General features: G+C 44.2%; 1 protein-coding gene across 11 annotated transcripts in view; it reads left to right on the top strand.

Annotated features, from left to right (window-relative positions):
• The window catches only part of PCSK5 (proprotein convertase subtilisin/kexin type 5), a 452,241-nt gene that overhangs the window by 107,991 nt on the left and 318,146 nt on the right, over positions 1-26,104 (top strand). For all 11 annotated transcript variants that reach the window (XM_027041020.2, XM_027041019.2, XM_053205259.1 and 8 more), the window contains 2 exons: positions 20,753-20,896; positions 25,185-25,261. In XM_027041020.2, the coding sequence (XP_026896821.1) occupies positions 20,753-20,896; positions 25,185-25,261 (221 nt within the window). The remainder of the gene's footprint in view (positions 1-20,752; positions 20,897-25,184; positions 25,262-26,104) is intronic.

The raw sequence follows: 26,104 nt of genomic DNA, 5'->3' as shown, positions 1-26,104 counted from the left end.
CCCTCTCTTTACTTGTCTGCTTGGTCTCTAGCTGACTGTCTGCCCTGGAGTGGTCTCCAGAGCCAGTTCTGCTGGATTCGACGGTTCTTCTAATTCTGCGCCAACTGGGGGTTCATTGTGTTCTTTTTCTCTTGGTTATGCTGTGGATTTGTATGACCCACATTGTAATAATTTCTCCTCTTCGGTCTCCATGTGTTTTTTGAAGGCGGCACGAAGAGATCACAATCTAGGTGGTTTTCATTATCCTACTGAAATCAGGAGTAGATTCTCCAGAGCCTCTTCTGGATGTGAAGAAAACGGAACATAGCAGGTTTCCTTCTCTTTGCGTCCCTGTGGTAGCGATCTTACTTCTTCTCCGAGAAACACAGATGCAATGGGTTGAACTAGGAGACGTCACAATCAGTAACAAATTATTACCATTCCAGAGAGTTACCTTCCGTGAGACTTACGGTACTAAAGGTTGCCAGATTTAGCCAACACAAATACGGGAAGCCTGGTTAAATTTGAAACATAATAATTCCAATAAATAATGAACAACATTTTAGTATACTTTTGCCAAGTAGGAATGGATCAAAGGATGGGTCTGATACTGAGGGGCTTTTTCTCTTGTGAAGAAAAGCTTTTTGTGACTTTTCCTTCCTTCCGGAATGGGATACTGGGGAGGGATGTGGTATGTGAAACCGCAACAGTTATCTTGCAACCTGGAGGCACCTTCAGGGGACAGAGGTCAGCTACATATGGCGGCTGAGCAGTCACCGAGAACCTGGTCCCTTAATGATATCATTAAGCTGCTACACCCAACTCGGAATCCCCTAGTTCCTGATTTCTTGAGGAACAAGTAAATAACTTTCCGACTATGATTCATTAGGTTTTCTTTTCCTTATAGCTGAAACCATTCCAAGCTAATACAGACTTTTCTCACTAGGAAGTAACGTCAGGAATTTTATAGATTCAACCCATTGTTTTTTACAGGAAGGTTTATTTTCTTTGTGAGATACAGGCTTTTGGGAACAGCGACCAGTCACTTCATTGTTTACCTTGCCCCTTTCTTCCCTCCTACAGAAAATAAGGGTGTTGCAGAATGAAATGGAGAGGGTGGGTTTTCCCACATGTCACCTGGGCAGCTGTTTGAATCTCTTCAGATCCAACTGAACATCTCTCCCCACTTTGTCAAGCTGGAAGTCTCTCCCCTAAATCAAAGGTGGAAGCATACCCCTGTTGGACATTGGGATGTCTTGGACCGCGATTGATTGTGGAGTATTTATATTAATTCCCCATGAAGAGCCTAATTGGATATAGGTAGAAAAGACAACAGATGCTGGAAAACTATGTTCTAAGATACGGAGTGTAGTCTTGGAGAGTGTGTTCATGGGAAGTGTAAACGCTAGTGTTGAGTTTAACTGAGTCATCATTTCTTTCATTAGTAAATGGCGGGGAAAAGTGACCCGTGTTACAGGAGCAGTGTTCCAGTTCACCCTGAATATGCCATTATAAGAGTTACTAGAGACAAGGTTCAATGCCCACACCCTAAACATGAAGATGTACCACTCTATTTGTATATAGCACTTTCCTGGCATTGCTGTTTTTCCTCCAACCAAAGCTATTCCATGGGAGGCTATTAAAGCAGGTTGCTTGGCTAGATTCTTAAAAGGATTCGACATTTTTTTATTAGTAAGAAAAACATTTGCAATTACACTGAACTTGCTAGTGTAGGATAAAAATGACCTTGTATCGTTGGCCTGTCCAAGCAATAAGTGTTATGGTCCTTTGAGGCAACTTTGCAGATGTTATGCTAGTTTACATCTTTAAGTGGACATCGGAAGCAAAGATGTCAGGTGGATTCAGACAATTATTTTTACCCAGTGTAGAAGGAACAGTATTAAAGTGGGCTTTTCTGCAGCTATCTGAATTGATTTTGTCGGTTGTCAAAGGTGAGATTGTTTTTGCTTTGCAGTAAAAAGAGATTTATTTTTCTGTTGGCCCTATCACAGTAATGGCACATGTCACGCCCTTTGTTGCTGTGGGTATTTTATCTTTGGAAATTTTTCGTTTTTAAATTTTTATGTGAAATGTGAAGTGGTTTTTGTTTTGCTCTTCTTCGTTTTAATTTTAAGTGGCGACAGGTGGGGAACCTCAATTTTGCTCTGGCTTACTCTTCTAGGGCTGGGGTTGGTTGCCTCCTGATCCTTACAAATATCTCTTTTCAAAATGAGGGTTCTGTGTTCAGTGACTAAAGGTCAGCTCAATTATAGCACAATGGTAAAGAACTCAAGGTATAAATTTAATAACACATTTCCCTCGATGTTATCTCACATCTCTTTCTTTAATTTCCTCCGTAACTATTACTGTAATCTCTAATTATACTATTTGTCTCATTCGTCTATTTATAATCTGTCTACTCCAACTTAAGTGTAAATGTAGTGAAGGCCAGACCCCGTCTTCTCATTCCCCGATGGAGACTCAACTTCTAGAAAACATTTAATTAGTATTGGTTGGGAAGTTAAAAACAAACTAATAAAACGTAAGTGAATGAATGAAATGTTGCGACAGTTAACAGATGTGGAGAAAAGGTGTAGTGTAACTGCCATTACTCTAGCTATTATGGGGTAGGGTCATCGTATGTAGATACATGTCCTTCAGAAGGGTTTACAGATAACTCAACTGGGACAAATATACGTTAATGACTAAATCTTACACATAAGGTTGAAAACTCTCCAGCTGTTCATGTAAATGAAGAAGCCATCTTTAATTTCCATGTCTGTCGAAACTTCAGGGGCCTGCAGCCCCGAGGACATCTGCCTGCAACTGAATGGGGGACCCCAGTGAGAACCACCTGACTGACCAGTACACTTTTTTGGTTCCACTGTATGTACCAAGCCTATTCTTTGATTATACAAAAACCTAAAGCCTGGCTTATACTTGGGGGATTCACATTACTAGGAAAAAGAAAAGATGTGCGGGTGTCACCCGGGGCTGTTGTGTTGGCGGGAAAGCAAAGGGGAATTCAGATTTTGTACGCAACTGCAGCTCGTTATGACCACGTAGGTCTTGACCGCCCTTTCTCTCAATAGGGTTGCTTGATTTTTAGGCATAAGAATTTGACACACCGACATTATTATTCCTTCTTTGGGGAGCTTCTATACCACAATTCGGTAGGTTCTTGTGGAAATCAATGTGCTTGAGGTAATGACTTATTAGAGGGTGTGGCAAGAACCCTTCAGAGCCTTCAGAATGTTCAGAAAGTTGAGTCAGTAATCTCCTACCCAGAGAGATCGAGGTTAAAATCCGAAAAGGCTGTCTGAAATTCCATATCGCGTTAATTTTTATGCGTAATTCCAACAGGCAACTCTTATTTGTTCTCTGGTGGTATCTACTTCGTTGCCTTTTCTTGAGACAAAAACACTTTTAATGTTTAAGACCGAACTTCTGGGGCTCCTGGGTGGCTCAGTCGGTTAAGCGTCCAACTTCAGCTCAGGTCACGGTCTCACGGTTCATGAGTTTGAGCCCCCGTTGGGCTGTCTGCTCTCAGCACAGAGCCTGCTTCAAATCTTCTGTCCCCCTCTCTCTGCCCCTCCCTCCCTCCCTCCCTCCCCACCCCCTGTCTCTCTCTCTCTCTGTCTCTCTCTCAAAAATAAATAAACATTGAGAAAACTGAACTTCTGCTGTTCTGTCTGTTAAGTTTTAACAAGTTAAGCTTGTATTTTATTAGGAGAGTTCAAGTGGTTCTTATTCTGGAAGGGGAGGAGCTTATGCACGAGTTGTGGACATCCCTTGAACACGCGTGGATTCGCTGTTACGTGGACTTGATTCTCTCTTCCTCTTCCATTCTTTTGTGTCCTCTCCCCTCTACATATGAATCATTTCTGGGACTTGATCTTGATGGAAAAAATCCTTTAGGAGCATTGGATCTATGGGAATCTCTGGGGAGCTGACTTAGGGAAACTGAAGTTGCTTTTACTGTTCAGAAGTTCTGCGGCGTCCTGGAAAGGGGCACATCCTTCAGTAAACATTTTACAGAAGTCAAAACGTGGTAGGACTTGGAAAGATATTTGCATGTATTGTCTGTGTGTTTCCTTGTCTGTCCATCCTCTGTGCCTCCATCCTTCCACATATCTATTTAAAAGAAGCTGATTCTGGGGCGCCTGGGTGGCGCAGTCGGTTAAGCGTCCGACTTCAGCCAGGTCACGATCTCGCGGTCCGTGAGTTCGAGCCCCGCGTCAGGCTCTGGGCTGATGGCTCAGAGCCTGGAGCCTGTTTCCGATTCTGTGTCTCCCTCTCTCTCTGCCCCTCCCCCGTTCGTGCTCTCTCTATGTCCCAAAAATAAATAAACGTTGGAAAAAAAAAATTAAAAAAAAAAAAAAGCTGATTCTGTGGTCAAACCTCACTGCAGAATGACTGAGCGCTTGGGAAGATCTTGTGTAAGTTTATCCCTGTTCTTTCTCTTTTTAAAAACATTTTTTTAATGTTTTTATTTTTGAGAGACAGGGAGACAGATCATGAGTGGAGGAGGAGCAGAGAGAGAGCGAGAGAGAGAGAGACAGAGAGAGAGACAGGGAGAGGGAGGGAGGGAGGGAGACACAGAATCTGAAGCAGGCTCCAGGCTCTAAGCTCTTAGCACAGAGCCCGACACGGGGCTCGAACTCACGAACTGTGAGATCGTGACCTGAGCCGAATTATAACCGACTGAGCCACCCAGCCCCTACTATTACTTTTCATAAGAATATTGCCCTTCATGAAATAAGGTAATGAAGAAACATGTCATATTAGTAAGGCAGGAAGACTGTATTTAACTATCTGCAAAAGGTAATCACAGTTTTCCTCCCTGACCTTAAATGTCTCCAACATTAGAAACAATTGTTTTCTGTTTTTCCCCAAAGTTGCTTTTGTGATTTTGAAAAGATAAACGTAGTGGGGCAGTTGAGTTCTGAAGCCAGTTGATGATAGTTATCCAAACCATACCACATCCTACTCATTTTAAAGCATGGGAAAAGTCCTGCAGTCTCCTAGCCCTTCTTGTTGAGATCTTGGTGGAAAAAAGAAAAAAAAAAAAAGGAGACCCGGGTCTCTGAGCCAGATTTATGCATAGAGACCAAGAGGTCGAGGAGTTCTATGCAAGCAGAATTTTGTACACAATGTAAACAAAGAAGTTACATGTTAGAAAAGAATGGGGCTTGCTCCTTATTAATGTTTGTATCATTATTAAATAATGCAACTCAATTGCTTTTAAAATTCATTTTCATGAGCTCCCACATAGGAATTGTTTCCTGGCTTCATAAGCGCTTAGGGGAAACATTTTAATTGAGATCATCCCTAAGTAAACACAATTTACTGATGTACTAATTGCACAATTTGGGCAAAGAGTAGATTACAAATTCTTGGTTTTGGGTCCCTAGTCAGCCAGGAAGAAAGTCACTTGGTAAAACGGAGTTTCTCCTCAACTCATGGGAGAATTTACTGCATGACTAGAAGGAAAGACCATATACAAATGGAGCCATTGACTGAAAAGTGGGGGAGAGTCCGGAAATGTTCACCTCCATCGTTGCCATGAGTCACAAAGGAAAACAGACCTGCGCCCCAAGCCCCTCTCCAGCCAGTAGAGATTTTCCGCCAGACCCGTAAGGGGCTAATAGCTCGTCTGTCACTGGGTTGTGTCTCTTATGAGATCTTCTGCCAGGACTACCGAACATCATTAATGGCACATTAGCATAATCGCATCCCCAAATGAACATCTGCACTTATATAATTCCTTGTGAAGCCTTCAGTCTCTGCACATTTCCTGTGTTATTTCTTAAATCCTTTCCTTGGCAGAGTCGAATAAGCAGGTGTGCCCTAGTGGGAGCCAATGTGTGGAAGACAAAGATTTCTAGATCTTACTTGAACCTTTTCTGTTACCTGCTCCCCGCATAATATGTCTTGACTATGTAGATTATCTTCTGCCTTCTACCCAGAGTAAACTTCTGCTGTCTTAAATAAATATCAATTTGCAAATTATTGAGTATTTTTACTGTGAACTCTACAGGTTATAAAGATACATAAGGCAGACTCCATTACTTCAAGTGGCTTGTCATTTCATTGCAAAGATAAAATCCATATATAATCAGAGATTGCTGGTGTGAATGCTGCATGGGGTGAGCAGAGAAAGGCTGGGCTTTCCAGGAAGGGAAGCTTTGAATGAACGCACAGCCATCTTAGAATTTGCTTTAGGGGGTGCCTGGCTGGCTCAGTCTGTAGAGCGTGTGACTCTTTTTTTCTTTTTTTTTTTTTAATTTATTTTTTTAATTTATATCCAAGTCAGTTAGCATATAGTGCAGCAATGATTTCAGGAGTAGATTCCTTAATGCCCCTTACCCATTTAGCCCATCCCCCCCTCCCACAGCCCCTCCAGTAACCCTCTGTTTGTTCTCCATCTTTAAGAGCATGTGACTCTTGATCTCAGGGTTGTGAGCTCGAGGCCCACATGGGGCGTGGAGCCTACTTTAAAAAAAAAAAAAAAAAAAGAATTTGCTTTAGAATCACATATGTGATACACTTGGGTATCCTCACTGCTGTTCCTCCCCAATTATCCAGCCAACCCTTCTCTCCCAGATGAGTTTTTCCACTCTAATGCTCCAATTTTCTCCTACCTTTCTGTTTGGCCTTCTTCCCCCCAGGCTAATAACCTCATATGGTCATTAGCTTTTGCTGCATAAAAACCGTGCTCAAAACTTTGTGGTTTAAAAAAAAAATAGCTATGTATTAGATTTGTGATTCTACACGTCCTCAGTTGGGCTGAACTCAGCTGAGCCATTCTCGGGTTTCATATAGCATCACTAATGCATCTGTGAGCCATTCTGGGCCAGCCTGGGGCTCACTAGTCTAGTGTGCTTTTAACTGGGACAGCTTTTATCTGTTCTGTGTGGTCACTCATCTTTTAGCAGCCTACCATGGCTTGCTCACATGGCCACCAGGAAGGATTGCAAGTGAAAGGGCGTGGAAGCTGTGGGACTGAAGCAGTGTCACTTTTATTACATTCTTCAGGCCAAAGTGAGTCACCAGGCCGGCCTGGAATCAAAGGGGGAAGAAATAACCTCATAGCTTGAGGGGAGGCATTCTAAGTGCCATAGGTTTAGGGAGCAATGGAGAGTGCTTCAGATGCATCGGGTAATGACTCCAAATTTTGCTAAGACCATCACATTTACACACTATATGGTGCCCTGGGGCATTTTTTAACTTTGAGGCAACAAATGGCACCGAATATTGTCTGTTCACTACCAGATACTGGGGGGACTCGAGGGGTGAAGATGTTAGTGCTTTACAGACATGAAAGAGATTTTGCGATGGGAAATAGCATGACGCGAGCATTGTAGGCAGAATGAACTCAGCTGGGGATTTGAGCAGAAAGAAACTTGAGGTCTCCATACACAGTTGCGACAGGCTACTCCTTTACGGATATCACTCTACTTTCCATACTTTTAAAACTGAAGTCCATATTTTTGTTCTCTCACCAAACTTCTCCCTATGCTTCCTTTCTCAGCATGCAGTCGAACCATGTATGTAGTCCAAGCCAAATATCTGATGGTTCTTGAGTCTTCTCTCCCTCCCCATACTCACTCATCGTTACTAACGGCAAATATTTTCGATGCCCGCTGTGTATCACATACTGTAATGTATTCTCACTAATCTAGGCCACTGTCATCTCTCAGTCACTAGAGCTGCCCCCCCAGTTAGTTGGTCTCCGTGCTCTCCTTCATATTGTTTGTTTGTTTTTTAAGTAGGCTTCATGCCCAGTGTGGAACCCAATGCAGGTCTTGAACTTGAATCGTGAGATCAAGACCTGAGCTGAGATCAAGAGTCGGACACTTCGCTGACTGAGCCACCCAGACACCCCTCCTTTATGTTCTGTAGATTCCACGGTGACTTTTTAAAACTAAATGTCCTTTCAATTGGCATATAATTATTGAACTTCTATGTGTTAGACTCTGTGGATACAGAAATCAATAAGGCAAAGTGGCTGCCTTCCTGGAGCTTATAATCCAGTGTGGGAGACATGTGATGAAGAGACAAGTTGATATATAATATGGTAGTTATGAGTGCTATGAAGAAGACGAAGTGAGAGCCAAGGGCAGAGAATGACCCAGAATACTACTTCAGATAGATTGATTAGGGAGAATCTCTCTTGGGAGTTGAGAGTTGGACATCAGATAGGGAACCGTGTGGGCATGTGAGTAAGCGTAGCAGCATATCAAGTATCACAGCCTTGGGATAGGAGTGGTGTTGGGATGGAAAACAGTGGTGTAGTGGAAGAGATGGGGCAAGAGGTCAGGAAGATGGTTTCGCATTAGGCCATGGAATGAACTTGGTAATTACTGAAAATGTGAAGGAAAGTCATTGGAACTTGAGAATGATTGGGAACGGTTTATTGAGATTAGTCTGCTATAGTTGACAATGATCACTTTACTGCCACCTAGAGAATAGACTGTAGAGGCTTAGGAGATGACAGTTGGAATCTGTGTGTAGCCCTGAAGATGGTGGGATTAGGTCAGGTTCAAGAGCGCTTTCGAAGGATCTGCTATAAGAGTCAGAAGGGAAAAATCAAGCGTTTTCCTTTGGAAGTGCTTTGGAATTAAATTTCAGATGCATTTTAGGCATCCAAACCACGTTAATGCCTATCTTAAAACCCTTCAATGATTTTACATGGAATTATGATAAAACTCAGATAAACAAACAAACAAGCATGGCTTATTTTTTTTTAATATATGAAATTTATTGTCAAATTGGTTTCCATACAACACCCAGTGCTCATCCCAACAGGTACCCTCTTCAATACCCATCACCCACCCTCCCCTCCCTCCCACCCCCCATCAGCCCTCAGTTTGTTCTCAGTTTTTAAGAGTCTCTTATGCTTTGGCTCTCTCCCACTCTAACCTCTCTCTTTTTTTTTCCTTCCCTCCCCCATGGGTTCCTGTTAAGTTTCTCAGGATCCACATAAGAGTGAAACCATATGGTATCTGTCTTTCTCTGTATGACTTATTTCACTTAGCATAACACTCTCCAGTTCCATCCATGTTGCCACAAAAGGCCAGATTTCATTCTTTCTCATTGCCACGTAGTACTCCATTGTGTATATAAACCACAATTTCTTTATCCATTCATCCGTTGATGGACATTTAGGTTCTTTCCACAATTTGGCTATTGTTGAGAGTGCTGCTATAAACATTGGGGTACAAGTGCCCCTATGCGTCAGTACTCCTGTATCCCTTGGGTAAATTCCTAGCAGTGCTATTGCTGGGTCATAGGGTAGGTCTATTTTTAATTTTCTGAGGAACCTCCACACTGTTTTCCAGAGCGGCTGCACCAGTTTGCATTCCCACCAACAGTGTAAGAGGGTTCCCGTTTCTCCACATCCTCTCCAGCATCTATAGTCTCCTGATTTGTTCATTTTGGCCACTCTGACTGGCGTGAGGTGATATCTGAGTGTGGTTTTGATTTGTATTTCCCTGATGAAGAGCGACGTTGAGCATCTTTTCATGTGGCTGTTGACCATCTGGATGTCTTCTTTAGAGAAGTGTCTATTCATGTTTTCTGCCCATTTCTTCACTGGATTATTTGTTTTTCGGGTGTGGAGTTTGGTGAGCTCTTTATAGATTTTGGATACTAGCCCTTTGTCCAACATGTCATTTGCAAATATCTTTTCCCATTCCGTTGGTTGCCTTTTAGTTTTGTTGGTTGTTTCCTTTGCTGTGCAGAAGCTTTTTATCTTCATAAGGTCCCAGTAGTTCATTTTTGCTTTTAATTCCCTTGCCTTTGGGGATGTGTCAAGTAAGAGATTGCTACGGCTGAGGTCAGAGAGGTCTTTTCCTGCTTTCTCCTCTAGGGTTTTGATGGTTTCCTGTCTCACATTCAGGTCCTTTATCCATTTTGAGTTTATTTTTGTGAATGGTGTGAGAAAGTGGTCTAGTTTCAACCTTCTGCATGTTGCTGTCCAGTTCTCCCAGCACCATTTGTTAAAGAGACTGTCTTTTTTCCATTGGATGTTCTTTCCTGCTTTGTCAAAGATGAGTTGGCCATACTTTTGTGGGTCTAGTTCTGGGGTTGCTATTCTATTCCATTGGTCTATGTGTCTGTTTTTATGCCAGTACCATGCTGTCTTGATGATGACAGCTGTGTAGTAGAGGCTAAAGTCTGGGATTGTGATGCCTCCCGCTTTGGTCTTCTTCTTCAAAATTACTTTGGCTATTCAGGGCCTTTTGTGGTTCCATGTGAATTTTAGGATTGCTTGTTCTCGCTTCGAGAAGAATGCTGGTGCAATTTTGATTGGGATTGCATTGAATGTGTAGATAGCTTTGGGTAGTATTGACATGTTGACAATATTTATTCTTCCAACCCATGAGCACGGAATGTTTTTCCATTTCTTTATATCTTCTTCAATTTCCTTCATAAGCTTTCTATAGTTTTCAGCATACAGATCTTTTACATCTTTGCTTAGATTTACTCCTAGGTATTTTATGCTTCTTGGTGCCATTGTGAATGGGATCAGTTTCTTTATTTGTCTTTCTGTTGCTTCATTCTTAGTGTATAAGAATGCAACTGATTTCTGTACATTGATTTTGTATCCTGCAACTTTGCTGAATTCATGCATCAGTTCTAGCAGACTTTTGGTGGAATCTATCGGATTTTCCATGTATAATATCATGTCATCCGAAAAAAGTGAAAAGAACAGTCACAGCCTGGCCCCAGCTAACCTCTGCAGTCTTGTCTCTTTCCATTTTTTTCTTCACCCACTGCTTACTGTCTGTATCCTCCAGCGGTTCTGAATTTCATTCCGTTCCTTTGCCACTCCAGTCTCTCTTTGAATTTTTTTTTTACATTCATTTATTTTTGAGAGGCAGAGAGAGACAGAGCACAAGTGCAGAAGGAGCAGAGAGAGAAGGAGACACAGAATCCGAAGCAGGTTCCAGAGCCTGTGCTCTGTCAGCACAGAGCCCGATGTGGGGCTCGAACTCACAAACCGTGAGATCATGGCCTGAGCCAAAGTCGGATGCCCAACCGACTGAGCCACCCAGGTGCCACCCAGTGTCTCTTTGATTATTCTATACCCTGACCCCAAATAAACAACGTCCTCTCCATCCCTTGCCTGCCCTCTGGCTACTCAGCTCGTGTTTGGGGGCTCAGATTAAATGTCATTTTCTCCAGGAAGTACACTCCCCCTTTCCTGTCTTCCCCCTGACTGGGTTCCATGTTCCCATTCTACCCCGGCAACCCCCATTATAATGCTTAGCAGGTGTTTTTGTGAAATTTCTTGCCTGTCTGACGGACGAGACTTGAAGGGACTTGAGCACAGGGACAGTGTCTGAGTCAGTAGGGTGACCAGAATATAGTACGAGCTTGATCAAAATACTTTTTTAAATGACAGGGGCAAAGATGGGAAGTATAAGATGGGTTAGAAAAGTAAAGAGTAGCAGAGCGGAGCCAACAGCCCGAACTGCAAGGCTCTGTGGAAATCGGAAGCCACATGGAATGACGACAGGAAAGGAAGAGAAGGAGGCAGAGGCTGCACACCCAGGTTTCCCAAACCTGACTGATTTTAGACGTGATGTATTTGAGAATGATGGGAAGCCTGGCAGTGCAATGGGCTATACATGTAAAGTGAAGCTTGGTCTCAGTGTCTCAGAAATGCCCAGTAAGTTTTGGAGATTGTGGTTACCCTTTAGCAACACAAGGTGATACAGCTGAAATCTGTTCTCTAAACACTATGACAGGGCACATGGCAGTTCCATAAAGAAGAGATTTGTTTGTTGGCTTACTGGTTTTTGCTTTGTTACATATTTTTAGGATTGAAAGGTTTTTTTTTAAACGTTTGTTCATTTTTGAGAGAGAGAGAAAGACAGAGAGACAGACAGGGACAGAGGATCCGAAGCAGACCTTGTACTGACACCGGTGAGCCCAATGCGGGGCTCAAACTGAAGAACCATGAGATCATGACCTGAGCTGAAGTCAGACGTTTAACTGACTGAGTCCCCCAGGAGCCCCAGGACTGAAAGTGTTTCATTCAAGCTGTGTCAGGTTAGGAAAGAATCAAAGAGGATCACAGAGTTAACAAGTGAGAGAAAGGTTGTCCACTCAACTGGACCGCCCAGTTATCCTTTGGCTGTTCTGCCTCAATTCCTCTTTTTCTCCCCCCCCAAGACCATATATATATTTTTACAGTCGTTTTAGCTTCACACTAAACTTGAGAGGAAGGTCCAGAGATTCCCCATATACCTCCTGCCCCAATACATGCCTAGCTGCCTACATCATCACCAGCTCCCCCCAGAGTGGTACATTTGTTACAGTTGATGAACTTACATCGATGCGTAATCGCCCCAAGTCTGTGGTTTGCATTAGGGTTCTCCCTTGGTGTTATACAGTGTGTGGTTTGGGACCGGTGTATAATGACACGTATCCACCATTAAGAGTATCACGCGGAGTATTTTCACTGCTCCCCAAATCCTCTGTGTTCTACCTAATCGTCTTTCCATCCCCAATCCCTGGCGACCACTGATCTTTTTACTGCCTACATGGTTTTGCCTTTTTCACAGTGTCCTATAGTGGGAATCATCCAGTATGTAGCCTTTTCAGATTGGCTTCTTTCACTTAGTGATGTGCAGGGAAGTTTCCTCCATGTCTTCTCATGGCTTGATAGTTCCATTTCTTTTTAGTGCTGAGGAACGTTCCATTGTCTGGATGCATCGCAGTTGGTTTATTCCATAACCTGAAAGCCATCTTGGTGGCTTCTAAGTTTTGGCATTTATGAATAAAGCTGCTGTAATAAGCATCCATGTGCATCCGCGTGTGTGTGTGTGTGTGTGTGTGTGCACGTAAGTTTTCAACTCCTTAGGTAAACGCCAAGGAGTGTAACTATTGTATGGAAAGAGGAGGTTTAGTTTGTAATATACTGCCAAACTGTCTTCCAAAGTGGCTACATGTTGCATTCCCACCAGCGATGAATGAGAGTTCCCGTTGCTGGACATCCTCACCAGCATTTGCTGGCGTCGGTGTTCTGGACTTCGGCCATTCTAATAGGTGGGTAGTTGTATCTCATTTTTATTTGCATTTTTCTGCTGACAAATGACGTGGAACATCTTTTCATATGCTTGTTTGCCCTCTGCATCTCTTCTTTGGCAAGGTGTCCGTTAGGGTCTCTGGCCATGTTTTGATAAGGTGGTTTGTTTGTTTTTAATTGTTGAGTTGAAGAGTTCTTCGTGTATTTTGGATGTGTTCTTTATTAGATGTGTCTTTTGCAGATGTTTTCTTCCAGTATGTGGCTGGTCTGCTCATCGTCTTGACATTGCCTTTCACGGAGTGGAAGTTTTTAATTTTGATGAAGCTCAGCTTTTCAGTCATTTCTTTCATGGATTGTGTCTTTGGCGTTGTAAAAACTGAGAATAAACTGAGGGTTGATGGGGGGTGGGAGGGAGGGGAAAGAGGGTGATGGGCGTTGAGGAGGGCACCTGTGGGGATGAGCGCCGGGTGTTGTATGGAAACCAATTTGACAATAAATTTCATATTAAAAAATACAACAAAATAAGAAGGCGTCATGGTACCCGAGGTTGTCTAGCTTTTCTCCTGTGTTATCTTCCAGGAATTTTAGTTAGGTATTTTACACTTAGGTCTCTGATCCCCTTTGAGCTAATTTCTGTGAAGGACGTACGGTCTGTGTCTACATGTACTTTTTTCTTTTTTTCTTAATGTTTATTTATTTATTTTTTGAGAGCGAGAGAGAGAGAGAGAGAGAGAGCAGGGGAGAAGCAGAGAGAGAGAGGGAGACATAGAATCTGAAACAGGCTCCAGGCTCTGAGCTGGCAGCACAGAGCCCAACGTGGCTTGAACCCACGAACTGTGAGCCGAAGTCAGACATTTAATTGACTGAGCCACCCAGGCGCCCCTAGGTATAATACCTTTTTCACGTGGACGCCCAGTTGTTCCAGCACTGTTTATTGAAAAGACTGTGTTTGGCCCCTTGTATTGCCTTTACTGCTTTGTCAAAATCAGTTGGCTATACTGACTCAATTTCTTGACCCTCCGTTATGAGTAGAATTCTGAGAACTGGATTTCTTCTCGTTTTCCTCTGTATAAGCATTTTTACATCCCACAGCCTTTCTTCTCCTAACATCTGCTCTTTTCTGATGTTTCTTTGGTATTATGTGGGACATCCTTGAGATTTTGTAACTGGGAAATGATCCTCCGTCAGAATTATAGTAGATGTGAACCATGGTTCTCGAAGGGTTGGGATATTGGTATAAATGTGTGGAGTTAAAAAATGTGTGATGATTCCTAGGAGATTCCTAGGAGGCCATCTGACCAATGTAAAAGAGAATAGTTGGACACTGCTCTCTACTCCTTCACCTCATCCCTAGTCTCTAGATCCACAGCCACAAATGTAAAATATTCAGGTCCTCCCAGCTACCCGTGCAAACGTTCAGTTGCCCTTTCAAGTTTGTATGATCTATGTTTCCAGACAATGAAGAAAACCATTATCTTACTATTTTGTGGTAGTCTCTCTGTCTCTGTCTCTCTCTCTTTTTTAATTTTTTAAATTTATTGTTATTTTTTATTGTTTATTATTTTTGGGAGAGAGAGAGAGAGAGTCTGAGAGCAAGCAGGGAAGGGGCAGAGAGAGAGAGGGAGACACAGAATCGGAAGCAGGCTCCAGGCTCTGAGTGCTCAGGACAGAGCCCAACGCTAGGCTCATACTCACAGACTGTGAGATCATGACCTGAGCTGTAGTCGGCCGCCCAACCGGACTGAGCCACCCAGGCGCCCCTCTCTCTTTCTCTTTCTAACTAGTGTTCTTTTCTTAACTATTAGGAACACCCGTGTCTCCTATATCTGTGCTCTCATCAACAACATGATTGCAATAACAGAAGCATTTGTTATGTACTTTATCTTCTTTAATCTTTATGGCAGTTCTCTGTGTTCAAACTCCATGTCGGGTTTAAGAATGTAGGAGAACTTGACAAAATCACGTAGCTGGAAGGTAGCAGAGGTGGGATTTAACTTTTCCTCTTCTGAATCCCCCAGCTGTAATAGTTGCTATGCCAAGTTTGGTGTTAATGAAACATATTGGGCTTCCTTGGAATTTCTGGAAAATCCACAAATTGAATAATCATCCTTGAATAATTGGACATTGGATCTGTTTTGGCCAGGGGCATCCTTTCCCACCCCCCCATGTGTTTGATAACAAAGGATTTGAAATCCATCAAATTGACTCCTAATGGTAACCGTCTTAGGACTTCCCTAGCCGAATTGAGATTTAAAAAAAATCTGTGAAGTCCTCTTTGGTTTTGGAGTCACAGAACCTCTATTTCATGTATCCCAAGAAGAGCCCATCAGCTTATGGCCACAAAAGTCCAAAGTCCAACTTCTTCAGGTAGCCTTGAGAAAGAAAGGGTAAAGAAAGATCCTCTCCAAATAAATGCAAGAAGTAGTAAAATGATTATCTGAAAACTGTGAAGGGGACAAGGATGCCTGGGTACTTACCAGTAGTTGCCAAGCACTGGGAAGCAGATGTCAGACCCACTGGAAGGGACAACGTCATCGGAAATGGAGCAAGGCTAACAGTGGAGTGCGTCGTTCCTGTGGTTTGTCGGATCTGCCTTCTAAGAGCTCATGAGAGCTTATTGTTAGAGATTCAGGGATTTTGTGAGCATGCTTTAAAACTGCACGTGGTGTGAGGATTTACACCATGGAAATTGGCAAACGCTACAAATAAGGGATTTTTTTTAACTTTACTTCTTTTAGTAATCTCTATACCCAATGTGGGGCTTGAACTCACAGCTCTGATTGAGGTCTTACATTCTTCTGACCGAGCCAGGCATGTAGCCCAAGCTTCCTTTTTTTATTCTTTTTTTATTAAAGAATTGATTTACCAGCAATCATTTGCTATTTAGTAAAGAAGTGAACCCTGTGTCATTGAAACTATTAAAATTAAAATTGAAACTATTAGGTGACTTCCTGAAAGATGTGTTGGAATACGTAGAATTAGGAAAAATTAGGTCCCTAAAGTCTTACTCATCTGTATTCTACCTTATCACTGGAATGCACTGATCACAGTGCTAAGGCAAGTGAGATTTGTGATTTGAATTTCTTTACTGGTGCTCCATTGTCCAACATCTATTCCTTATCTACTCATGGATTTGTGTGTGTTGTGACTTCCTCTAAGCCCCTTCTGTTTTAACGGAAGAGTTTCCATAGCCCTATGGTCTGGTGTCAGACAGCTTCCTTTTGAATCCTCATGTTAATATTGACCAGCGGTGTGAACTCAGAGGGGTTGCCTAGACTGATTAAGCCCCATTTTTTTTTAATCTGTTAAAAGCAGATGATAAAAGGACCGCCTTCAAACAGTTGTTCTGAGCCTTAGACCACAAAAAGTGATTAGTCCAATGCTTGGCCACGGTAAGGATCTTGTAGGTGTCAGTTATATTTCCCCTTAAGGGAGTATCGATTCTAGTGTTTGTTTTTTGTTTGCAATTTCTTGCATCTTTTGGACTCCACATTCTACAAAGAATTTCAAGTATGTGCACACTTTACTCAGTTGACTAGATGGGTTTCTGAATTTGTGAAGCAGAATTTTTATGTATTTCTTTATTAACACTATGTTGTCAGAGATGCAGTCTTATCAGCCACTGTGCTGGTAACAGTGAACAGTAGATGACTTCAGTGTTAATGGCTCTTGGGAGCATATAATTTGGCAGGCCAGTGAAGACCCTCAGAACTTGGAGAAGTTTAAAAAGAATGACGCTGAGAGTAGCCCTCTGCCCCTCCCCCCCCCAAACAATGGTGAGAACATAGCAAAGGTGTTTATTTTCAGGATAAACTGTCCTTTCGATGAGCAAACACTGTGATGTGTTTATGAGGACACAAGAAAAGCAGACACACGCAGAGTGGTTTATAAGCAGAATGGCTCATAACCCTGGTGTGGAAAAGGCCATTTCTAGAAACTCACAGAGCAAACTCTTTAAAATTTCATTCCTAAAAAGAATAAAAGCTTTTATGGATGAGGAAGTGGGAGACACAGGTGGCAATCATTGTTTCTGCAGGTATGTTCCCTTTTGTGATGTGTCTAAATGTTGAGTCACCTGTGCATAGACCATCATGGAAAGGCAGTACATTATTCAGAACTGAAGGCGCATACGTTTACTATAAATAATCCATGTTGCATACACTGCGTACGTAATGTGGTTTTCATCAACTTCGGATAGCTAGAAGGGTCTGACTGGCCTCTTTTGTGAATACTGGTCTATGGACTGCATGTGTGGTAACACAATTTCAAAAACCAGTCTTTAGGTTCAGCTCTGGCAGAGATCTCAATGTGATTGACTATGAGGAAATCATGGCTATTCTAAGTCCCTTTTGCCTTTGGGCGATGCCGTAACACAGATTCACATCAAGGAGAGACCGATTCAAAGACCATCTCAACAAGGCGGTTAAGGAAGTGATTAATTCTCATCTTTGGTCATTGTTGACTCGCATCAACATTTTCCAGTCTTTGCTCTTTGGATACCTTGGTTGTATGAAGCAACCATATCAGAAACATGTTTGGAAGTCTGGAACACTTAAAATATGTGTTAAAGGGGCTCCTGGGTGGCTCAGCCTGTTAAGCATCCGACTTCAGCTCAGGTCATGATCTCATCATGGTCCGTGAGTTTGAGCCCCGTGTCGGGCTCTGTGCTGACAGCTCAGAGCCTGGAGCCTGCTTCAGATTCTGTGTCTCCCTCTCTCTCTGCCCCTCTCCCATTCATGCTCTCTCTCTGTCTCTCAAAAATTAATAAATGTTATATATATGAACATGTGTTAAAAATCTAAGGATCCCATTCAGAATTTAGGGTTCTGATTTAAGGGTCCTCTGACCTAATTACTCATTTGCAAGAAACACTCCAGGCTCTGATTTATTTTTTCCTTTGACGTTTTGGCTCCTTGCTGTATTAGATTATCCAAATGAAAGTATCAATTGGATATTTCCTCTCCCTCCCCTTCCATGTTGGCAGATGAAAAGAAGAAAAGGTGGCACAAAAATATTTAATCTGTTAAAGTCAGATTCAACGGAAGCAGAGGTGGAAGAAAGAAACCTAATTGCTTCACTTTTAACACACACGTTTTCCATAGACGGCTGGTTTTCTTCAATTTTCATAATTACAATTTCAGGCAGCATCCCTCCACTCCAGGATGGTTATCCCATTTGTGGGTTACCCATTTCCTGCGCATTTCCTTCCTCCAGCCCACCTCTTGGCCACATTAACATTATTTCGTTTCGCAAACGATACCACAGGTGGCCAGAACAGGTTTTGAAAAAGAGAAAATGAAATGGAAACCTGTCAAGGTTGCTTTGTGTTACATTACAGTGTTCGGTGAGGAGAGGCCCACACTCTTGGCCAGAATGAGACTTCTGGACAACGGAGGCATTTCGGAAATCTACACTGTTCCTTTCGTGATCGTCTCCATTAACCGAGGATTAGCTGGCTAGGTATCTCTGACGAGGTCAGAGCAGAGAGTTTCATCGCGGCGGTGCACTTGGAAATAAGGTTGAGGATGTGCCCTCACTTCTGGCGTGTGACCAGCCCGATATTGCCTGAAATCCTAGGTCGGGCTTCGTTTAATGCATAGTCTTGTAGGGGCTCACAATCCATAAGACAAAGTCCACACACAAGAGGTAACAGTCAACAACGATTCAACAGAATATAGTGAGTAGGAGTCGGATTGCGTAGGGCAGCATGTGTTTGTGTATGTGTCTGTCTGCCTCCACCCCTGAGTTCAGGGCAGGAGAAGAGACAGATGAGGAGGGCTGAAGGACATGAGAAGTCTTTGTGGGAAGAGGTGGGTGCTGAGGTGTGCCTGGAAAACTGGGGGCAGGCGGGGAGAACGGAATTTGGGTCAGTGCCGTAGTAGAGTGTGTGTGTGTGTGTGTGTGTGTGTGTGTGTGTAGGGCCTCGCGTGTCCGAAAGAAGTCCAGACGGTGAGAAAAAGATACAAGTGTTCATAAAATAGATGAGCCCCCGTTCTCTGTGAAACTGATGTTATCTGTGGTGAAAAATGGGTGTGCCCTTTGTTAGAATGAATCCACTACTCAGGTGTGTTTGTAACAGTCAATAAAAGGCAGTCTCATTTGGAGAATAAATTTGCAAATTCATGTCATGGGCTGTTAGAGGTATCTGTCTCTCGTTAGCGTCGGATTTTGATGGATGAAGTTTGGAGAGAGGTGTGCTTCCATTTACTCAGCGTGCAGTTAGTACAAAAGCCCGGTCATGGATGGTCTGACCTCGCTCCCCTTCTAACTGGCTGTCTTCCAAGCCATTCTTTTCCTTGGTCCCCAAGCTTCCGCCCTACGCCACCTTGTTTCTCGTTCTTCAGTGTGCTAAGCTGTCTGCCATCTTGTATTACCCTTGCATCTATCGTGTCCTCTACCGACACGCTTAGCTGTAGGCTCTGGGCAGAGCAGCCCTTTCTCACCAACCAGGCATCAGGTCTGATTTCACTTCCTGAGACCAAGGGCCCCACCTCCCATCCCGCCTAGAGTGGTGTCCCTCGGCATTCACCATCGTATCACCCTCTTTAATTCCTTTAAAAGCCACGGAGGGCTCTGAATGGTGTTACTTATTTTTTTCTTCATTTCCTGTGTCTGTCTCCTCTGTAGAGGGGTCATCAGAACAGGGACCTCATCTGCCTCGTTCACCACCATACCCCGGGGGGGGGGGGGGGAGTAAGTGCTCAATAAAACGTATGCCACACGAGTCCATGGCAGCCAGATCTCCATTATGCCCAGAGCCTCCGGAGCTTGCATTCTCTTCCCCTTCGTGAAGATCCAGAATGGTAGGATCCGGGGTGGCATTAAGTCACAGCACATCTTTGTCCCTTTGTTTCCCTACCGAGGAAACAACGCCACTCAGAGGGACATTGGAGAGAGAGACGCTCCGAGGAGGCAACTGTATGGGTTGGGCAAATGCTGGCCTGTCAGGAAGAGGCCCTGGGTCAATGCATGTCTTGATGTGTTTATATGTTGTAGCCATCGTGGAATGAAATGACGATACGTAATGTGCTAAGCGTCCGTGTTTCTCCAGCCTGCCCTCTGAAGCCCTCACACGCCTTTCCTGTGCGTGTTACCTGTCCGGACTCTTCTTTCCCTTCTCAAAGCGCCGCTGGCTGAGTGTGTTTGCCCCCTATGTATTTTGGTACGACCGCCGTGGTGAATTCATCAAAAGTAGCTCAACAAAACCGTTATTTTTCTTCCCGTCCGTGAGTTTCTCATGGTAGCACACCTCTGGCTGACACTGTCCAGAAGCTGCCTGAGTTCTCATTTTTTTTTTTTTTTTTTGGCTAGCCTGGTTTCCAGGTGCCTGGGGAAGAAATTATAAAATACATGTTCTTTAGTTACCTAGGTTGAGTTTATAAATGAAATGTCACCATGCCTTCCCGTGTGCCGTCGATTCATGCTAACAATCAAGGGATACATCCGTTATTCTGCTGTTGGGATATACTTTTCTTTTATTCCATTTTTCCCAAAGGATGTACGGTATTTGGACAGGGCAGAGCCGGCGGGAGAGATTTCTCTTTCGCTTGCCTTCCCCACATCCACCCTTCCTACTTCCTCCTGTTACTGTGCTAGAGGCCCGTGCTCCAGCTCTGCAGGCGGGCACCGGATTTCTGCTAACTCAGTGCACGATCTCGACCCGCAGATGATTCGCGCACCTTCCAGTTATCGGTAATCCGCGCGGTCTGATTCTCCGTCTTCCTTCCATAGCACTGCAGCGACAACACGCATCCCTGCCAATCAGACATGAATATCGAAGGAGCCTGGAAGAGAGGCTACACGGGAAAGAACATCGTGGTGACCATCTTGGACGATGGCATCGAGAGAACCCATCCGGACCTGCTGCAGAACTATGTGAGTGTGGGCTGTGGGCGGAGCACCTCCCCTCCCCCATGGAAACAAGGGGACTCGTGTCAGGATTAGCAAAAAGGGGGGCTACGGTGGGAAAATGCAGCTAACGGAGACGGTAGGCTCCGAGTAGTGCTTTCGTCTTAGACGAGCCACGCCCTCCGAACTCGGGAAGCAGGAGACCCCGCTTTCCACTTGCAGGTGCCTTTGATGTTCTGATGACAAAATGCAGGTGAGAAGGCAGCAGAAACCCCCACCACCAACACCAGTCACCACTGACAATGACCGCTCTTCTCAGTGATCCGTCCACGCAGCCAGGCAACGCGCTCTGTCTCTTGTACAGAGAAAAGCGGGCTTAGAACTTTTCTCAAGTTATCCAGCCGGTCCCTTTCTTCCTCTCCGTTTTCACAGGACAATAATGATCACGTTCCTACTACTCCTAGGAAGCAGCAGTCAGTTCCTTAGGAAGGAATAGTGATTCCAGGACTCCTGGAGAGTATAGGATGAGCCCAAGACCACGGACCTAGTGAAAGTGCTGAGGCTCAGTACTTGCCCTGAAAATCCTGGTCTCGATACCCGGTGCCCACCTAACACTGGGGTCAGTTTCTGCCCCTAGGGCCTCTGGGTCTCCTTTACCACCGTGATATCCACTGCCTGGAAATGTATCAGTGAACCCTCTGTCCTCTACTCTCCAAGATCATTCCTTCCATTGGCTTCCCCTTTGCAAGTTTTGTCGAAAGTGCCACAATTATCTCGCAACAATGCCATTCTCTGTCTGGCCTCAATTTGTGTTGCCTGACACCTTAGGGTTCTCTTTGAAATATTTCTTTTGTTACAGAGAGCCCGCAACGATCCCCCACTAATCTGCAGATACAGCCCTGATTCCCATGCAGGCTCAGCAGAAACTCCAGGTGGATCCCACTCAGACCCATGTCTTCTGACTTTCCCTCGGACCTCTTTTCTGTTGCCACCCAGGAGCACTGATACCCCTGTGTGGCTCGTACCCTTCAACTGCTTTCACCCACCTTCCGCCTCCCTTCCTCCCCCATTCCTCTTGATTCCAAAGGCCGGGTCGCGTTGAGTCTTCCTAAGTTATATTTTCATGTCGGTGTTGAAGAAATGTTTTCTCTTAAAATTGGTGACTTTTCTGTCCGCTTGCAAGCTTCCTCTCCTATCCCCGGGAATACAAGCAGCTCTAAATCGTGGCAAAGTCAGCTGCCCCTTGCAGAACCCTTATTGACCCTAAAGGAGGAAAAGTCGTGGGCCAGGGTGGGAAGCCTTGTCCCCCGCTTGCAGAGGGGACCCACCCTGAGCTATGTGAGTGGGAGGACCACATCGCTTCAGACTTTTGCCTTCCATGTTCCGGTTCATGACTTCAGCAGGCCCAGCCCGTCACACTGTGCCCTGAGCTGGCAGAGAATTGCGAGACGGGGCATGCCCGTACATTCCCCATGCGCGTTAGCACAAAGGACTTCTCCTCCCAGTGTGCCTGTTGTCTCTCTCTCTCTCTCTCTCTCTCTCTCTCTCTCTCACATGTTCCTCAGTCACTGGTGGGCACAGAGTGGCCCTGAGGAATGTTGTCTTGGGCTCACTCAGAAAGGACCTGACCTTTTCCCCGAGGCCCATTTCAGAGACAGGGTGATGATGCCTTCTTGAAATCTCATCTCCCTGTATCTCTGTCTCCTTCGGCATGGAAAGGCCTGGCTTCTGGGCACCCCGGGATCACCGTGCCCCTGTGCCCCTGTGACCATTTCTCCTCCGCGTCTCTCTCTTACCTACTGACAAACCATTTCGGGAGAAACGGCCCCATCTTCTGCAACTTTGCCTTCTCATGTGCTCCGTCTCACGTCATGACACTTCAATGAATTTTCCTGAAGAGACTCCATTTTTATCTCTGCAAACAAAAGACCTCCGAGTCAGTCCCTTGGCGCCTCCGAAACCAGCTCTGGCTCACAGTCACCCCTGTCTCTGACCTAGGAAGACCTTCCTTCACACGCAACCCCCCCCCCCCCCCACCGTGTCGCCTTGCGCCAGAACCTTCCCTCACGGTGTCCCACCCCGTTGCCCTTTTGGTTTCAAAAAAAATTCCGCCAAGGGACTTCACAGATTCATTTTTTACAATGAAATATTGAAACGATCGCCCCGAAACTAGAGGACTGTCCCTCGGGTTAAAAAAAAGAGAGAGGGAGGAACTGCAAATTCATTCAGTTCTTATTTGAACGAAACATTTGAGCGGCTGCTCTCACCCTGCCGCCGAGCACACCCAGACATCGCTGTCTCTTCACAGCAAAGAATTTGAGAGCTAGAAAGAAATTTCGGTTCAGTCTCCTCGGATGATAGGGGAGAAATGGAGGCCTGAAGGCCACAGTGAGTGAGCCCGGGTCCTAGAAGAGAACAGAACTGTGGGTACCTCTCTCAGCAGAGAAGTCTTTCCTGTCACGCACAGTGTGCTTTTTATAGGGTGTTCCTGCTCCCCTCCGCCTAGGAATGTATTTGCGTAAACACAGATAGCTTTACTCTAATTGCGATTGCATTCCTTGCCTTTTTTCAGTTTTTCCTCCTGGGAAGAATTCTCCAGAATGTATCTGTGATTAGCGGTACCGGTGTCTTCTCAGTTTGTCTTGATGTTGGAGCTGGTGAAGTGTAGAGAAAAAGCCCATTGGACGGGGGGTCGGGGGGTAGGCAGATGGCCCGGGTTCCAGTCTTGGTTCCACAGGCTGGTTTGTTTCACGCCTTTGGCCAAGTTACTTAACCTGTCTTAGGCCTCTGTTTCCTTACAAGGAAAATCAGGAAGTTATACTCGATGCTGTAGTGACCACTGCGGGGGGGCTACGGGGCCACCTTTGTACGAGAAGCAGGGACTTACCCACCACCTTTATATGTCCTGTGCATTTTGCTTAATTTCTCCAGACATCAGACTCTGTACCACAAGTTAGTTTCAGAAACAAGAGCCTTGATAAAGATAGAAAACAAAGATAACATTTACTTTTACCAATACTGTAGACATTACCCTAAAGCATCGGAAAATCCAGAGCATTCTAAATTAGTGCTACCTACAGTGATATAAATTTGAGTGATGAAGTAAGCCGGTAATTTCTTTTTGGGAATTTAGAAATTTAGAAATTTGGAGATTTTTCACAATTGCTTTTAAAAGCAAACAGACCTAGGGGCGCCTGGGTGAGTCAGTTGGCTGAACGTCTGACTCTTGATTTCAGCTCAAGTCATAATCCCAGGGTCATGGGATCAAGCCCTGCATCGGATTGATCCATACTCAGTGCAGTGCCTGCTTAGGCTTCTGTCTGTCTGTCTCTTTCTCTCTCTGCCCCCCGCTTGCACCCAGTCTCTCTCTCTCTCTCTAAAATAAAAACAAATAATAAAAATAGAAGCAAACAGGGGAACCTGGGTGGCTCATCTGGTTGAGTGTCCAGTTCCAGTTTTTGGCTCGGGTCATGATCTCGCAGTTCGTGAGTTCGAGCCCCATGTTGGGGCTCTGTGCTGGCTGCACGGAGCCTGCTTGGGATTCTCTCCCTCCCACCCCCGCCGCTTACTCACTCACTCTCTAAAAAGAAATGAATAAACTTAAAAATCTAAAAAAAATAATTAAAAATAAAAGCAAACAGATCCAATTTCTATTTCACAGCTACTTTTGTCTTCTTTTGAAGCCTTGACATGTAATAAAACTGTTCATTATTTTGGTTGGAGCAAAAGGTGATTGGGTATTACTGAAAAGTCTGAGGTACAGATTCTTTTATAGTAGATACGACGTCTGAAACCAGGCAAATGCTGCCTAATAGAGGTACCATGATACCGACTAGAATAGATTTCTAACATTGATTTTTAATTGGCTTGCCAACTGTTTGTGAATTGCCTTCAAAAATCTTCGAATTTTAAAGAACTTACCCAAGAAGTGAAATAAGGTATAGAGAGAGAACTCATGGGAAATAAATCACTTTGCTTCTAGAAAGCCCAAGAATTCTTGACCAAAAAGGCAGTCACTGCGGACATCTTCAAAGGAATCGAGTGAGGGGTCCATTCTAGATATGAGGGAAGATGTATTGGCAAGAATGGTCTGTGTTCTTCCTAGGTCTGTGGAGAGTATTTCTTGACCTTAAGGAGAAAAATATGACACTGATTATTACTGAACAAGGCATCCTGACATCAGCGGACCATGAATGTATTATTTAATCTAATTACTCGCTTGCAGAAATGTGTTTAAGAATGCATGAGCCTTCAGATTAATGGCTAATTACTAAACGTCTGTCTCCTCCTTGCACTCTCTCCTCTGTGGCTCTAGGATGCCCTGGCGAGTTGTGACGTGAACGGGAATGATCTGGACCCAATGCCTCGTTACGATGCCAGCAACGAGAACAAGTAAGGCCTGGCGGAGGGGTGGCTGGTGCGTGGCCGCCAGAGATTTTTGTTTTCTATTCCTGCTGAGGGGAGTGTCTTCTTGGAAATCCTTGGTAACAAATGATCCGTAAATTTGCTCCAAGGTGAACGAGTGTCTTTTTGTGCTGAGGCTTCTGGGTCTTGAAAAGGGGTGGTCTATACTGTAAGAGTGGTTGCAGAGAAAACCGTGGGGCAAGACTCAGTGTTTCCATCTCTCGAGGGCACAGTTGGGGTATGTTGCCCCCCCCAGAGGTAATTGGCCTGTGACCCATTTTGGGGGGCTGGGGCAGGGGTTCAAAATGAGAGGCAAAACAAAGCATACCCCCAAAGAGTTACTTGATTCTGTTAAATTCAACAAATTTCACTGACTGCCGTGCTTAAGGTCTCTCCCAGGGGCTTTCTTACTTGCTTCTTTTCTCTTCTGTAGTGATTGTGTTTTCCGCTAATATACATGAAATACCTATAAGGTTTGCCGTGTACAGAACCCATTACCCTTTATATCCTCACAGTCAAGAGCCATAGAAACCCATTTAACCACTTTCATACTCTCCAGCTAGTAAAGTAGTTTTTGTGAGAGCAAATGAAAATGCACATCCGTTCGATACCTTGGGATATCTGAACATTCTTGAGAAAGTAAGTGGGAATGGTTTTTCTTGCTTAAGATGACCCAGATTCTTTAAAGGATTAGTAGATATTTCTAATCTCTAGATCACATTAGCTTTTTTTTCCTTTAACCGCAAAGCTCCTCCAGGATAATGCTGTGATTTAAATACTATCATTTCAATTTTTACTTACATGATTTAGTTTAGGATCTCAAAAGTAGCA

This window comes from Acinonyx jubatus, chromosome D4 (assembly GCF_027475565.1).
Source record: "Acinonyx jubatus isolate Ajub_Pintada_27869175 chromosome D4, VMU_Ajub_asm_v1.0, whole genome shotgun sequence".
Classification (NCBI taxonomy): Eukaryota; Metazoa; Chordata; class Mammalia; order Carnivora; family Felidae; genus Acinonyx; species Acinonyx jubatus.
Note: the sequence above shows the minus strand (reverse complement) of the source record. Positions and strands in the feature narration are given on the sequence as shown.